We start from the raw sequence: 12,987 nt of genomic DNA, 5'->3' as shown, positions 1-12,987 counted from the left end.
AAATTATTCATAGTTTCATCATAGACTGCCATGTATAGTGAATGGACATTTCAGTGAAATTCCAAAATCAAATTTCTTGCACACCCATTGACTTGAAACTACTCTAGTCTAATCATGAACATTAATACAATAATCAAGTGTACATAAATGCACAGATTTTCCTATTTTTTTATTGGAAAAAAATTATTCATAGTTTCATCATAGACTGCCATGTATAGTGAATCGACATTTAAGTGATATGCCAAAATCAAATTTCTTGCACACCATTGACTTGAAACCACTCTAGTCTATCATGAACATTAGTACCAATAATTCAGTGTACATAAATGCACAGATTTACCTATTTTTGTTTTGGAAAAAAATTATTCATAGGGTTTCACCATAGACTGCCATGTATAGTGAATCAACATTTCGGTGAAATTCCAAAATCAAATTTCTTACACACACATGGATTTGTAACCACTCTAGTCTAATCAAGAACATAAATATCAATAATCAAGCATACATAAATACACAGATTTGCCAAGTTTTGTATTTAAAAAAAATTATTCATAGTTTCTTCATAGACTACAATGTATAATGGATCCACATTTCATGCGAAATTCCAAAAACAAAGTTATTGTACACAGATGCACGTGTTACCACCCTCTTCTAATCAAGCACAATTATGTCAATTATTCAGGGTCATATATACACAAATAGGGCATATTTTTAATTCTGAAAATTTTTTTGTACAGTTTTGTCATAGACTCCCATGTATAGTGGATCAACATTTTATGCGAAATTCCAAAAACAGTCATTGTACACAGATTCACATTTTACCACCCTCTTCTAATCAAGCACAATTATGTCAATTATTGAGGGTCCATATATGCACAAATAGTGCAAATTTTTAATTCTGAAAATTTTTGACAGTGTTTGTCATAGACTCCCATGTATAGTTTTGTCATAGACTCCCATGTATAGTGGATCAACATTTTGAGAGAAATTCCAAAATCAAATATCTTGTTCACATGTGCACTTGTAAACAACCCATGCTAATCAAGTATATCTATATCAGTTATTAAACATCTGTATATGAACAGATATAGCTAGTTTTATACTGGAAAATACACGTTCGTAGTTTTCTTATAGTCGACTACATGTATAGTGAATCAACATTATCGATAAAATCTAAAAATTACATTTTTGTACAGGCATGCACTTTTACCTGCCACTTCAAGCAAAGTACATTTACATGAATTATCACACACATATGATTTGATATTTCTTGGACAACGCGTTATATCGGCCACATTTTGCCTTCCTTTCGGGAGGGCGACTTAAAAAGTATAGCAAGTCAGAAGGGGGTCTTTAACACATTGCGGGTTTTTTGGGGGTATTGAGTAACAGGGGAGGGTCACTTATTTTCATGCACGGATAAGGGGGAGGGTCACTAATTTTTGTGCATGAACTTTTGAAGGGTCACTATTTTTTACGCAGCGGTTTTTCGAAAAACACCGGCCCACCCCCCCTGTAATTTATGTCCAGTCCCTTAGCTTGCTTGAAAGTGATTTTAAAACAGAATGTTTTACGTAAACAAATTTTATTGCTTATTCTTAACCAGGTTACTGATACGCTCCAGTCCGCGGCTAAAAACTTGGGCAGTACCCACTGGTATTTAATATGAGGAGAAATTTGTGATCTATAGCGTATGCCTTACTGAAGTGCATAGGGAAATCAACTTACAATCGCACACTCTGCATATCGTCGATTACCTTTGTTGTGACGATAGTCCTTTACATATCACACAGACATACGTATAGAATTCGTGATCATTGGCATCACAGGTACCCTCGAAGTAAATGTTTTTCGAGGTGTTAATGTAATTTGTAATCATGCGGCAAGTTATAAAATTCAACGTTGAGGTGAGTGGTTCCGTCACGCTATATGAAGTCATTTTGCAGCTTAGCAGAAACAACTGGTGTGGCATCAATGAATTAAGGCAGAACGCGCCCCGGTGACAGATATTCTGGCTCTCAAGTTTCTACAATTCGTTTCTGATCTACCACTTGTAGGAATTCATTTTAAAGCGCTTGGAGAAAGAAAAAAACTTTCTGCATCTTAGTTTTCCGAAAATATGAAATTTAAAATTCCCCTAGAGCTAACACAGGGATGGCGGCCATTTTGATTTTCAAATATCGCAAACCTCTTCGGAATTCGAGGCGTATACTATCTTTAAAATTAGATTCAGAAAAGAGTCAATTCGTCAAAATGTTCATTTTCGTATAACTTAAAACCAAATAAAAAAACAAAACAAAACAAAACAAACTAAAAAATTCAAACGCAAAACAAATCAAAAAGAAAAAATGCCAACATAAAAGGAGACATGCTATAGCACAGATCGAGAATCATTAGACATTTAGTTATTTACTCATTTCGCCCTTCACCAATCGACCACCTGACTCATTCTGTAATCCATTCATTCATTATGCATTCATAAATAATATAAATACGACACGGATGAATAATAATGTATGTTTGTCTGCCTGTACGAGAAAAACCTTACGTGATTTTCAAAATTGTCTTCTGTGGTCTGGACCTTCACTAAAAGCAGTAATTCTTAATCAATTAAGGGCATGATGTGGCGTTTTCGCTCGATGTCGATTGTTGCTGATCTAGTGACCTCGGTGTAACTCGGCATACGGCTAAATCTGTTAATCTGCTGATTTCGTTCACAACATCAATCCCAGATTGGGTATCCCTTTTAGTTCTGAATAACGATAAAAAAATACTGATCTCTTCTATTTAGTCGTACACAACATATCAAACACCAATGCTGTCAACAGTCTGGATTCGTGGCGCCTTCCCGAGTGCTTTGTCTCGGTGATCAGAGTCGATTTCACTTTTCAAGTTTGATTTCCCGGTACCTACATGGTTGCATAGTGCTAACAGCTGTCACTAGTCTGCCTTGCCAAATATGGTTTATCAGCGGATATATTCTTCCTTTATGGCTCACGGTGTGTACAATTAATCAGCCTTAGGCATCACACGGATTTAGTATTATTTGATAAAATTGTCATTTTCTTAGTAACTTGTGACTGGTGGTCGGTTGTCAGTAAGTACTGAACCGCATAGACAGTTCAACTGTATACACGTCTTTAACCCTCATTCCAACAGGGGTTGCCAGGTTGTTTTCCCTGGCCGGCAACAAATCAGCTTATAATAACATTAATTAGCATGCCATTATGCAAATATTTGTACTATTAATATCTTGTTGAAGGTCACCCTAAACAAGCTGTCTCAAACCCGGAGGAATTCTCTATACAACACAACAGATACATGGTACGCCACGGTGATGTTTACCTACTTAACTGCAGCATGGACCGGAAAAAGCGGAATTTTGTCTCATTAATTATTTTGCTTCACTAGAAAATTGGCATGCTGAAGAAGGACAGTCCGTTAATTTAGCAGCAGCAGCAGTGAATATATATTTTTGCTACTAATAATTACATTTAAATCTAGCAATGAGACAGTTTTTGACATTTGCTCTTGTTGGACAACGCATTAGTATGCAGATCCTACAGCAATTCAGGTGATTTAACTTATCATAAATGGTAAGGCCTATATTGCATAGGTTCAGAAAGTAGGGGCACTGAACTGTAGATATAATGAAAAGACTGGCTCGGTGTTGTGAGCGAAATATTGTGAGCGAAATAAGCAGGAAACAGATTTAGCCGGGGCTAACTTACACCGAGATTCACTCACTCTGCAACGATCGACATCGAGCTAAACTACCCAGATCATTGTCTCATTCGATAAAATAAGTAATTGTTCAGGCTGCAGGAGATAATGTTGAAAAACACGCATATTTTGCTTATACAAACATACAAATATGAATCAGCCACGTCCTGTAGGTATATTTCTTGAATGGGCACTTTAGAAACTCGAAACCAGAATTTATCCAATTCAATACTATAGTATTTATAGCATTTATGAATAAATGAATGAATGACTGAATGAATGAATGACAATCAATCAATAATAATAAAAAATAAATGTTGCCACTTGAAAAAAATGGAAGTTTTACGTATAGATATTTCGGTGTGGTGGGGGAATATGGCTCTTTAACCTCTTAATTACACAGTTTTGAATTCTTTTATGTGCTCGGAGAAACTTGACGCGACGTTGCGTTTTTGCCTGACAATTTTTTTCTCTCGATAACCCAAATTGTTACTTGAAGAAAATTGGATCTTTTTTAAATCATTAATCAAGTTTGATTTATCTTCTTTTGAGAAATAACAAAGCAACTACGCTCTTCTTCACAACTATTGGCCTCATTTGTTATTTATATTCATATCACTGCTGACAAGTACATTTCCAAGAGACTAAATACAAACTACACATGTTCATATCAACAACCACACAAAACTAATAATACTATATGAATGCTTGAAACAACACATTTAATTTTTTTAAGCTTTTCTAAAAATGTAAAATCTTGAAAGGTTTACAGTATAATAACTAAATAAACGATATTTCGGTTATTATAAAAGGGACTATCGGTCTTGTAAAGATTAGATACAAAAGTTGAAAATTGAAATACTTTTGCTACATTATACGTCGATGTGAGGCATAATCGAATTTGATATAACTTTGAGGGAAGAAATCAAATAATAACTTGCGGCTGCCTTTACACTTCACTTCTCATGTTACATTCATATTTACATCATTCTTTAAGAGTGCATTTAAAAAAAAACCTATTCGTCGCGTTATCTTAAGAAACATTAGAAGATATTAAGTGGCAAACTCGTTTTGAAACATTTAACACTTGATGCCAACAGCCAAACTTTGACCATTTCCTGTTTTCAGCTGAATTGCTTCGGTGTTTGTTTTAGGCCTAATTTGTACCAGTCTACACAGACTTTAGCAAAATTGCTCGCTCAACTTTTGTCAAGCCTTGTGCTAATCCAAACTCCCTTTTCAAGTTCAACCTTCTTAACAAAACGGAATATTTATCCAGCGATCGAAATAATTGTCTTTAAACAGCAATCTGATCAATTCGAAGCCTATGAGCAATCTTGTTGAAGCAAATAATGGCAGTTGGCATCAAAATAACACCTCTAAAAGATTAGGAAAAATAAAGGTAAAGTGACTCCAAATTCTAAATAACATAATATGATGTACTAAGCAAACTATCCTTATTATTTGAAAGCCAAATGCAACGTTACTATGCCCAAATATAAGTTCCTCAAAAAACGTTTAGATACAACTATTTTAAACTCTTAATGGTCTAGTATACGATCTAAAATTGTTGTGTTCAATAGAACGAGCCAAGAAAACCACAAAGGGGAATATCAGGGGTTAGACGAACGTAGCTCTGCGATTGTATCTGCAACATTCTCGTCAATTTCAGATACTACAGATATGAAGTCTTCCCACATAAGACCACTGTCTCTCTTGCTCAACCAACGAGTCAGGACGGCCACTGCTCTGCCCTCAACGTCCATTTTGCATTCCCCGCCTTCTAAGTCGGTTATATTGACTCCAACTTTCTGTCCAAGAGGGCGCCAGATTGTTTTGATCTTTTGTGCAAGTACATGCACGTCATCGTCTTGTACGATTTCTATCAACGAGATAATATTGCCAAAATAACGTATTTATATTTCAGTCCTGAAAAAACATAACCTAGCTAAGGACATCACAATTATTAGACACGAACAGACCGCTCATAAGTTAATAAAGAGAAAAAGACTATTAGTTTTGCATATTTTCACTTTATGCCAGCCTTACGAGCTATCTAGGCGCAAACATTTGCACACTTCTAAGTATCCATCAATATTAATTCATTACATAATGGATCTTGTCTAGCGTACAAGGCTAATCTTCAATGACTTAGTTGTACATTATTTTATACCCAACTCAAACCCTATCTTGGATGTGTGACAATGGTGATAAGGGTTACAGCAATCTTTAGCGGATAAGCTGGTCATTTGAGTTCAAAAATCTGAATACGATTGCTGTTTAGAAAATGACAACTTTTGCTGATTACATTGTGTATGTATATGATCATGTACACTACCTTGTGAAAGACTTGACTGCATCATCTTCCAAACACTTTCTGTTAACTTCTTTAAACCATTGAAATCTTCTCGTAGTTTTGTGATTTCCCGCCAAATTTTCTCTTTGTCTATGCCATCAAGAGCTGTTAGTTTTTCAACAACCGTCTTGAAGAATTCGTATTCGTTGGATTCTTTATCAAAATGTTTTAATTGAAATAATATGAAAGAGATTACGCTCCCCTTGATACATAAATGTTATAAGAAACTTATTCAAAGGAAATGACAGTGATTTGGAAACTCACAATGTTAACATACGAGTCAAAGTACGCGGCCAATGAAAATAATAAAATTTTGCTTGATTTGAAAATAACGAACATCTGAGCCTTATTGCCGGGATATGTTATTGCTAAGGTAGTACGCGCCTCGAAAGAGAAAGAATTAAATGTTTACTCATAAATTCCTCAAATAAACTTTCTGCCCTTCTCTAACCAAATCAAGAATACAAAATCAGGAGTCATCGAGCAACTTTTGGTATTGAGAAACAAATTACTAAACATTACCAGATATTTTTAAAACTACGTATACGACGATAAAAACTGTTCTTACTCCAAGACTCCACTTACGGTAGACCCGAAAGATATTAGAGTTCGAGGCGCATTCTACTTTGTATTACCTAAATTAAGTTTTCACATCGACAGTTCTCCTCTGTATGTAAATATCCATATTCTTAAGTGCGTTTACATCGATATTGATAACATAGTGATCTCTGCAATTTTCAATCACACCGTTGAATAAGTTTTCTTCAGGGTCCTGAATTTGATCCATTGTGATTTTATGATTGATTGGTTTTCAATTGTGAAAGAAAAAAAACTTACCCTTTATATTTTGTGACTGGTGATAGCTCTCAACAAACTGCGCATAATCTTCTTTGAATTTCTTGACCTCCTCCGCAAGTGTTTCGAGAGCTGTTTTGACATTTTCGCTTGTCTTCTTACCGGATGACACTACTGTAATATTGAAGTTGGAATGTTTCAGTGTTTAACCGATACTGACAAGTGTAGTAGACAAAGAACGGAACAAACGACTTAAAACATTATTTTCATTAACATTTTCGAGTTGCGTTTGCTTTTCGAAAATAGCTGCCGTTGTAACTGATATTTTAACTCTTATCAAATGAACAAGTGACTAATAAGAGCCATTGCCAATTATTTCATATATACCACAGTTTACCTGTACCGAATGAGTGTGCCATAGGTATTTGCACTACCAAATCAAAACCAAAATCAGCCTTATATGAATGAGCACCCGTAACCAGGACTTCTTTTGTTTGTAAAGGACTAGCATTTTTAAAACACAAAAATCGGTCTTCTGCAAGCTATTCTACCTCGGAAGACAAACGCCTCGCTGTTACGGGAGCTCAAAGAGGTTTCAGCTCATTCGCGAAATAATAACTCAACTGTCTTTCTTTCTTGCGTATATTTCTACCTGTCAGTAAAGCATTTAGCTTTTCAAACACACTGTAAACTGAAAATGAGTCGAATGAAAACAATTTGTGCACAGTTCTTTCCAACCGCCATTGCAGCAATGGGCGCTTGAGCAAGATCTGTTCTGCAAGTCAACTAGCCTTTGACCCGTAAACATGTGAACAACACTTTACCGAATCAGAACAGGCGGTGTGGCATAAGTAGCCAATGAGAATTCAATGACACTCGATTACAAAAAGGTAATAGGTACACATCATTCAGCCAAACTTCATACGTCAGATGACGTCGAAACGCGTCGTACAGGGCATCATTTTGTTGATGTTTTGTGATGCAACATATGCAATAATATGATAGTACCCCATAGCGAGAGTGCAAGCGCAGCGTACTTGGGGAATTTGCCCTCGGCCTTGCGGTGTATTCTGCTGTCATCGAGCGCGGCGATAGCAGAATACACTTTAAGCCCTGGTGCATAAAAGCTTAACCGAGTATTGCGCGCTTGCACTTTATTGCCTAATACATACTCTCTCCAAATGATTCAAGTCGCTTTTCCATCATTTCAAATTTCTGCCTCATTTCTTCCTTAAAGCCAGCAAACTCTAATGACAATTCATTCATTTTCGTCTTCATTTCCTTATTGTCGTTCCCAAGTTTGTCTATTTTAGCTGTAAGTTTGTCTATATTAGATTTCACTTCTTCAACTTGATCGCGTTGTGCCATGTTCATCGACATGCTTTGAACGACTTGATCACTTTGTGTAATCTTCATCGATATGCTTTGAAGCTGCTTCAGAATTTCGGCCGTCGAATCTGTAGAGGATATCGAAAATAGCGAATTCGTCTTTACATTATATGTGTTATAACATTAAATCACTTTACTCTCTTTAAAGTGCTCGCCATGGTGCATTGAGAACATGACATAGTCTACTGCTAAAGCTTTGCCGGTCTTTTATGTTTGTAAAGTGCGATATAAGGCTGCATTCACAAACACCTCTTGAGAGGGGAATTAAAAAAATTCTCTGTTGTTTTTCAAACGCCCCTAATAAACTAACAATGCGTTCACCTTACTTGCTAGAATTTTGAAGTCCCCCGACCTCAAAGGAAGGCAAATGTGGCCGATATAGTGCTTCGTCCAAAATATCAATAATGCATGGGAGTCTATTTGGCAAACTGTATTAGATGTTCTTGATTAGCATAGGATGGTTACAAGTGCAAATGTGTACAAATTAATTTGGGAATTTCACCGAAAATGTTGATTCACTATACATTGGAGTCTTTGACAAAGCAGTGAATAATTGTTTCCAATATAGAACTTGCTATATAGACGTTATATAATTGACATAACTGTACTTGATTAGAATAGATTGTTACAAATGCAAATTTTTACAAAAAAAAAAAAATTAATTTTGGAATTTTACCGAAAATGTCGATCCACTATACATTGGAGTCTGGCGGGGAACTACAAATAATTTTTCTCGCAATACTAAACTAAAATGTACTTGATTCAAATAAGGATATTTGATAGTTAAGATGTGGACAACAAAGATTATATTGGAAGTTTACCCAAAGTTATTATTTCACTTGGTAGTCTACAGGTAAATAATTCAATATTTCCCTGACAAAAGTTGCAATATCTGTAATATGTAAGTATATATTGCTATGTACGTGATTCTTCCCAACCCAGGACCTGACTTTAATTAGCCTCAAAAATTCTGAAGATAATGTATTAAGGTCATTCTTCTCCACGACCTTGAATTCAATTAGTCTTGCTAAGAAATTTCTGGAAGGTCACGTTTACTACAAGTGAAGATATATTTAGAATAGTAATTAGCATATCATTAGGAATTCTAGATCCTTCTGATATTTTCCAGATAGAATCATTTTACTATAAATATGGGATGGTACAAATTTTCAGGTAGACTTTCGGGATCGCTTCAGTGTTGACTTCAAGACTATTTTGGACCTTCACACTCACGCTGGACTTGTTCTGTGAACTCTGTAAGCCTCATCCATCAAGCCTGCAAGCCCCACCCTTTAGTGTGCCTGTCTGGCTCAACTCGGGAGACTAATCAGGGAGTTTGTGCCTTCCCAGCTGAGATAAGTAGCATGTAAACTTTAACAGTTTGTACTTTATCACTTGACTTAGTAATTTGTACATATATTGTTAAATATTGACTTTAAGGCCTGTATAATTTCTCTATAAACAATAATATTGCTCTCTGTACAATTACAAGCCCAAACTACAAATGAGGGTAATATGACATCAAATTATTCCAGCAATAGTTATCATTCATGGCATATAAAATACCAGGTCCAAGAAACAAACAAACGAATCAACAACAACAAAAAACACACCGACAAAAACAATAGTCTAATCTCTAACCACTAGTTAAGTGGTAGTACCAGGTGTCCAAATTGGGCAAGCGTACCCTACTAGCAAAGTAGATGTACGATAATTCAGCTAGTTGCCAAATTACTGTGGTGAGTCTAAGTCTCGAATACTGTCTCTCATCATCTAAGTAATACGTTTTTCATATTTTGATATAAAATCTCCATGTTTACCGTAGAACTTCTTAAATGATCTAGCCAACCTACTTTTTGAAAATCTGTGTTTCACAAGCAATAAAGCCAGAAAGTGCGTCTCGCTTGAAAGTCTTCATATGAATCACAAACTCTACAGTATCTCAGGAGTTGTGAAATGTATACACTATAAGCTGGACCAGATAGAATATTACTGTTTACGTTTATACATAAAGCTTTGGTAGATTTTTCATCACGCTTCAGGGCGTAGAACAAAAATTGCAGTAGATACACAAAACAAAACCACCAAAAGATTAGCCAACGTTACAGCTATAAATTGAAAACCCAACACACATATGTTATACTAAGAATAGACAATTTTGTTTTGAGTCCATCCCTTTAAGTCCCAAAATCATTTCAAGTATCCCCAAACATTCCCTTTAAATTTTCAACATCCCCGTCAATTCTCTCGCTCCTCCAAAGGTGTTAGTGAATGCAGCCTAACAATCTGAACTCATATTTTTACCGAAAGCATGAACCATGTTGCTTCATCAATGCTAGTAGAATAGAGTGTAATTGACCGGAAAATGCCGCAATCTACACTATTGATATACCACGTAACTAAGTTATACAACAATCTGTATATATGCAAGTTGCACTTGTATAACGATAAAAACCACATCACCATTTCGAGCAAAATATGCCAGAGTTATGACTATCGTATTATATTATCTAATGCTGAAAAGCAGAGTATGATATGTGTTTAGCTGACCAGCCTTTTCTGGCGTTCCCTTGTATGGATTTGTAGCTGCTGCACCTGTAATAATAAAAATACCAAATAGAAAAAGCACTCAATAAAAACATGACAGTGACCTGACATGGTACAATAATATTTACAGGTACTGGCAAGCAGATTATTTCGTCGAGCATATTGCAGTTTCAAGGGCAGCACCTGTGCATCTGATACAAAATACACGTTCCCACAGTATTAAACTTTATCTTTACTTCAGAGAAGGTGTTTTACGGTTCACCTAAGCCAACTGAAGGGCCTTATCACGCTCACGAAGACTGGGAATCAAAATCACGATCAATTAATCCCTATTTATTTCACACATCGCTGGCAAGTGTTCGACCACTTCAATCGAATCGATGACCTCAGATTATGCAAGCTGAGGCTTAATCACGATTATTGATTTGATAATCCCGTCATAGTTTTATTCATAGATATGGTTGACCGGTATCGGATTTCAATATATTACCGAGGATATAATTTTCTACGGTATCTCGAAAATTGTGAATTAGGGATCGGGTGAAGCTGTCTGCAAGTGCCGTACCGCCACGTTTGAAATTCCCCCCCAAAAGTTTTACCCAAGTCGAACTCCCTCAAAGCAAAGTCCCTTCTGACCCTTTTCCCACCACCAGAGCTAATAACTGCCCTCTTCAATGTTGAATATTAAAGGAAACAACCCTATCGTACACAATGCAAACCCACTGGCCTATTTCCGGGTCATCGCTTTAAAGTACCTGCCCGGCCATGTGTCCTCACTTTTGAACAAAATAAGCCAAACACCCACACAGAAGATACTAGCGAACACGTTTTTTCGTCGACAGATTTTGCACTGCCCATTAAATGAGCTGATTAAGTATAATTGACCCGTCTTGCAACTTTGATGTAGGGAGTTCTAAACCTATAAAATTCGTAAATAGCTCAACACACACAAACATACATGCATGCACATACATACATACATACGTACGTACGTACGTACGTATGTACATACATACATACATACATACATACATACATACATACATACATACATACATACATACATACATACATACATACATACATACATACATACATACATACATACATACATACATACATACATACATACATACATACATACATACATACATACATACATACATACATACATACATACATACATACATACATACATACACACACATACACACATACATACATACATACATACATACATACATACATACATACATACAGCTTGACTTTAAACAAACTAAGTCAAATTCTAAACATCTTCCTTTAATGGCGGACACACAGTCCGAAAAAACTCGCAGTCTGATGACATGAGTCCCACTGAACACCAACAGTCACAATTATATATAATTAAGTCATTAACTCACCTCGACGAGCTCTACTTTCGTCATGTCTCTCCGAATCTAACGTTTTCAACACAGTATGTGAGTGGTTTGTTTCCTCCAATATCTCATAGAGTATGCTGTACCCGTTTGGGGTACGTCTGAATATGTCTAGCAGATAGGATGCCCGCGCATCTTGTTTTCGCATCTACAATGAATTTTAAAGGAAAGGAAAGCTTTCTGACTGACAACTAACGGTACAATTATTTACAATTGGAAAAAAAGTTGATTGATTGGTACAGACCATAGCATACCATAGATGAACACACACTCTCTGTCTTTGTCTCTGTCTCTCTGTCTGTCTGTCTGTCTCTCCCCTCCTTCCCTCCCCTAGCGATTCCATAGCCTAACACAAACAAGTAATTGAAACAACAATATATGACAAATATAATCAAGAAAATCTGTAAATATGATTCATCTAAGTCATATTTGCCTTTCTCCCCTCCCTCCCTTTCTCTCAAAAGTACAGTAATAATAGTACAAATGAGTAAGTCATACCTTTTTTCATAAGTTATGGGTTTATTCATATTTTTGTTTACGAGCAACCTTAACTTGATCATCGGAAACAATATTACTTACATTCAACGACATCACATCACCATCTGTTATAATAGTTGGATATTTCTCTCTTGTGTATTCGATTACTTCTTTCACTTTTAGTTTACTTGTGAAAAACTGCAGGTTTTCCGAAAGTATTCTTTTTTGTCGAAGGTCCATGGCTCGTCGTTCGTCGTTTAGGTTATTGTTGTTAATGCCTGT

General features: G+C 36.0%; 1 protein-coding gene and 1 long non-coding RNA gene across 2 annotated transcripts; both read right to left on the bottom strand.

The window, feature by feature from the left end:
- Window positions 1–5,336: 5,336 nt before the first annotated feature.
- On the bottom strand, window positions 5,337–9,530 carry LOC139150284 (M protein, serotype 6-like). Its single transcript, XM_070722558.1, has 5 exons — window positions 9,497–9,530; window positions 8,047–8,331; window positions 6,917–7,048; window positions 6,057–6,232; window positions 5,337–5,534 (listed from the first exon to the last, which is right to left on the bottom strand). The coding sequence occupies exons 1-5, from the start codon at window positions 9,528–9,530 to the stop codon at window positions 5,337–5,339; spliced, it is 825 nt and encodes a 274-aa protein (XP_070578659.1).
- A 1,276-nt stretch (window positions 9,531–10,806) lies between these two features.
- LOC139148500 (uncharacterized) lies at window positions 10,807–12,987 on the bottom strand. Its single transcript, XR_011555948.1, has 3 exons — window positions 12,808–12,987; window positions 12,214–12,376; window positions 10,807–10,858 (listed from the first exon to the last, which is right to left on the bottom strand). It is a non-coding gene; the product is annotated as an uncharacterized lncRNA (long non-coding RNA).

Source organism: Ptychodera flava, chromosome 2 (assembly GCF_041260155.1).
Source record: "Ptychodera flava strain L36383 chromosome 2, AS_Pfla_20210202, whole genome shotgun sequence".
Lineage (NCBI taxonomy): Eukaryota > Metazoa > Hemichordata > Enteropneusta > Ptychoderidae > Ptychodera > Ptychodera flava.
This window is presented reverse-complemented; position numbering and strand designations above follow the sequence as displayed.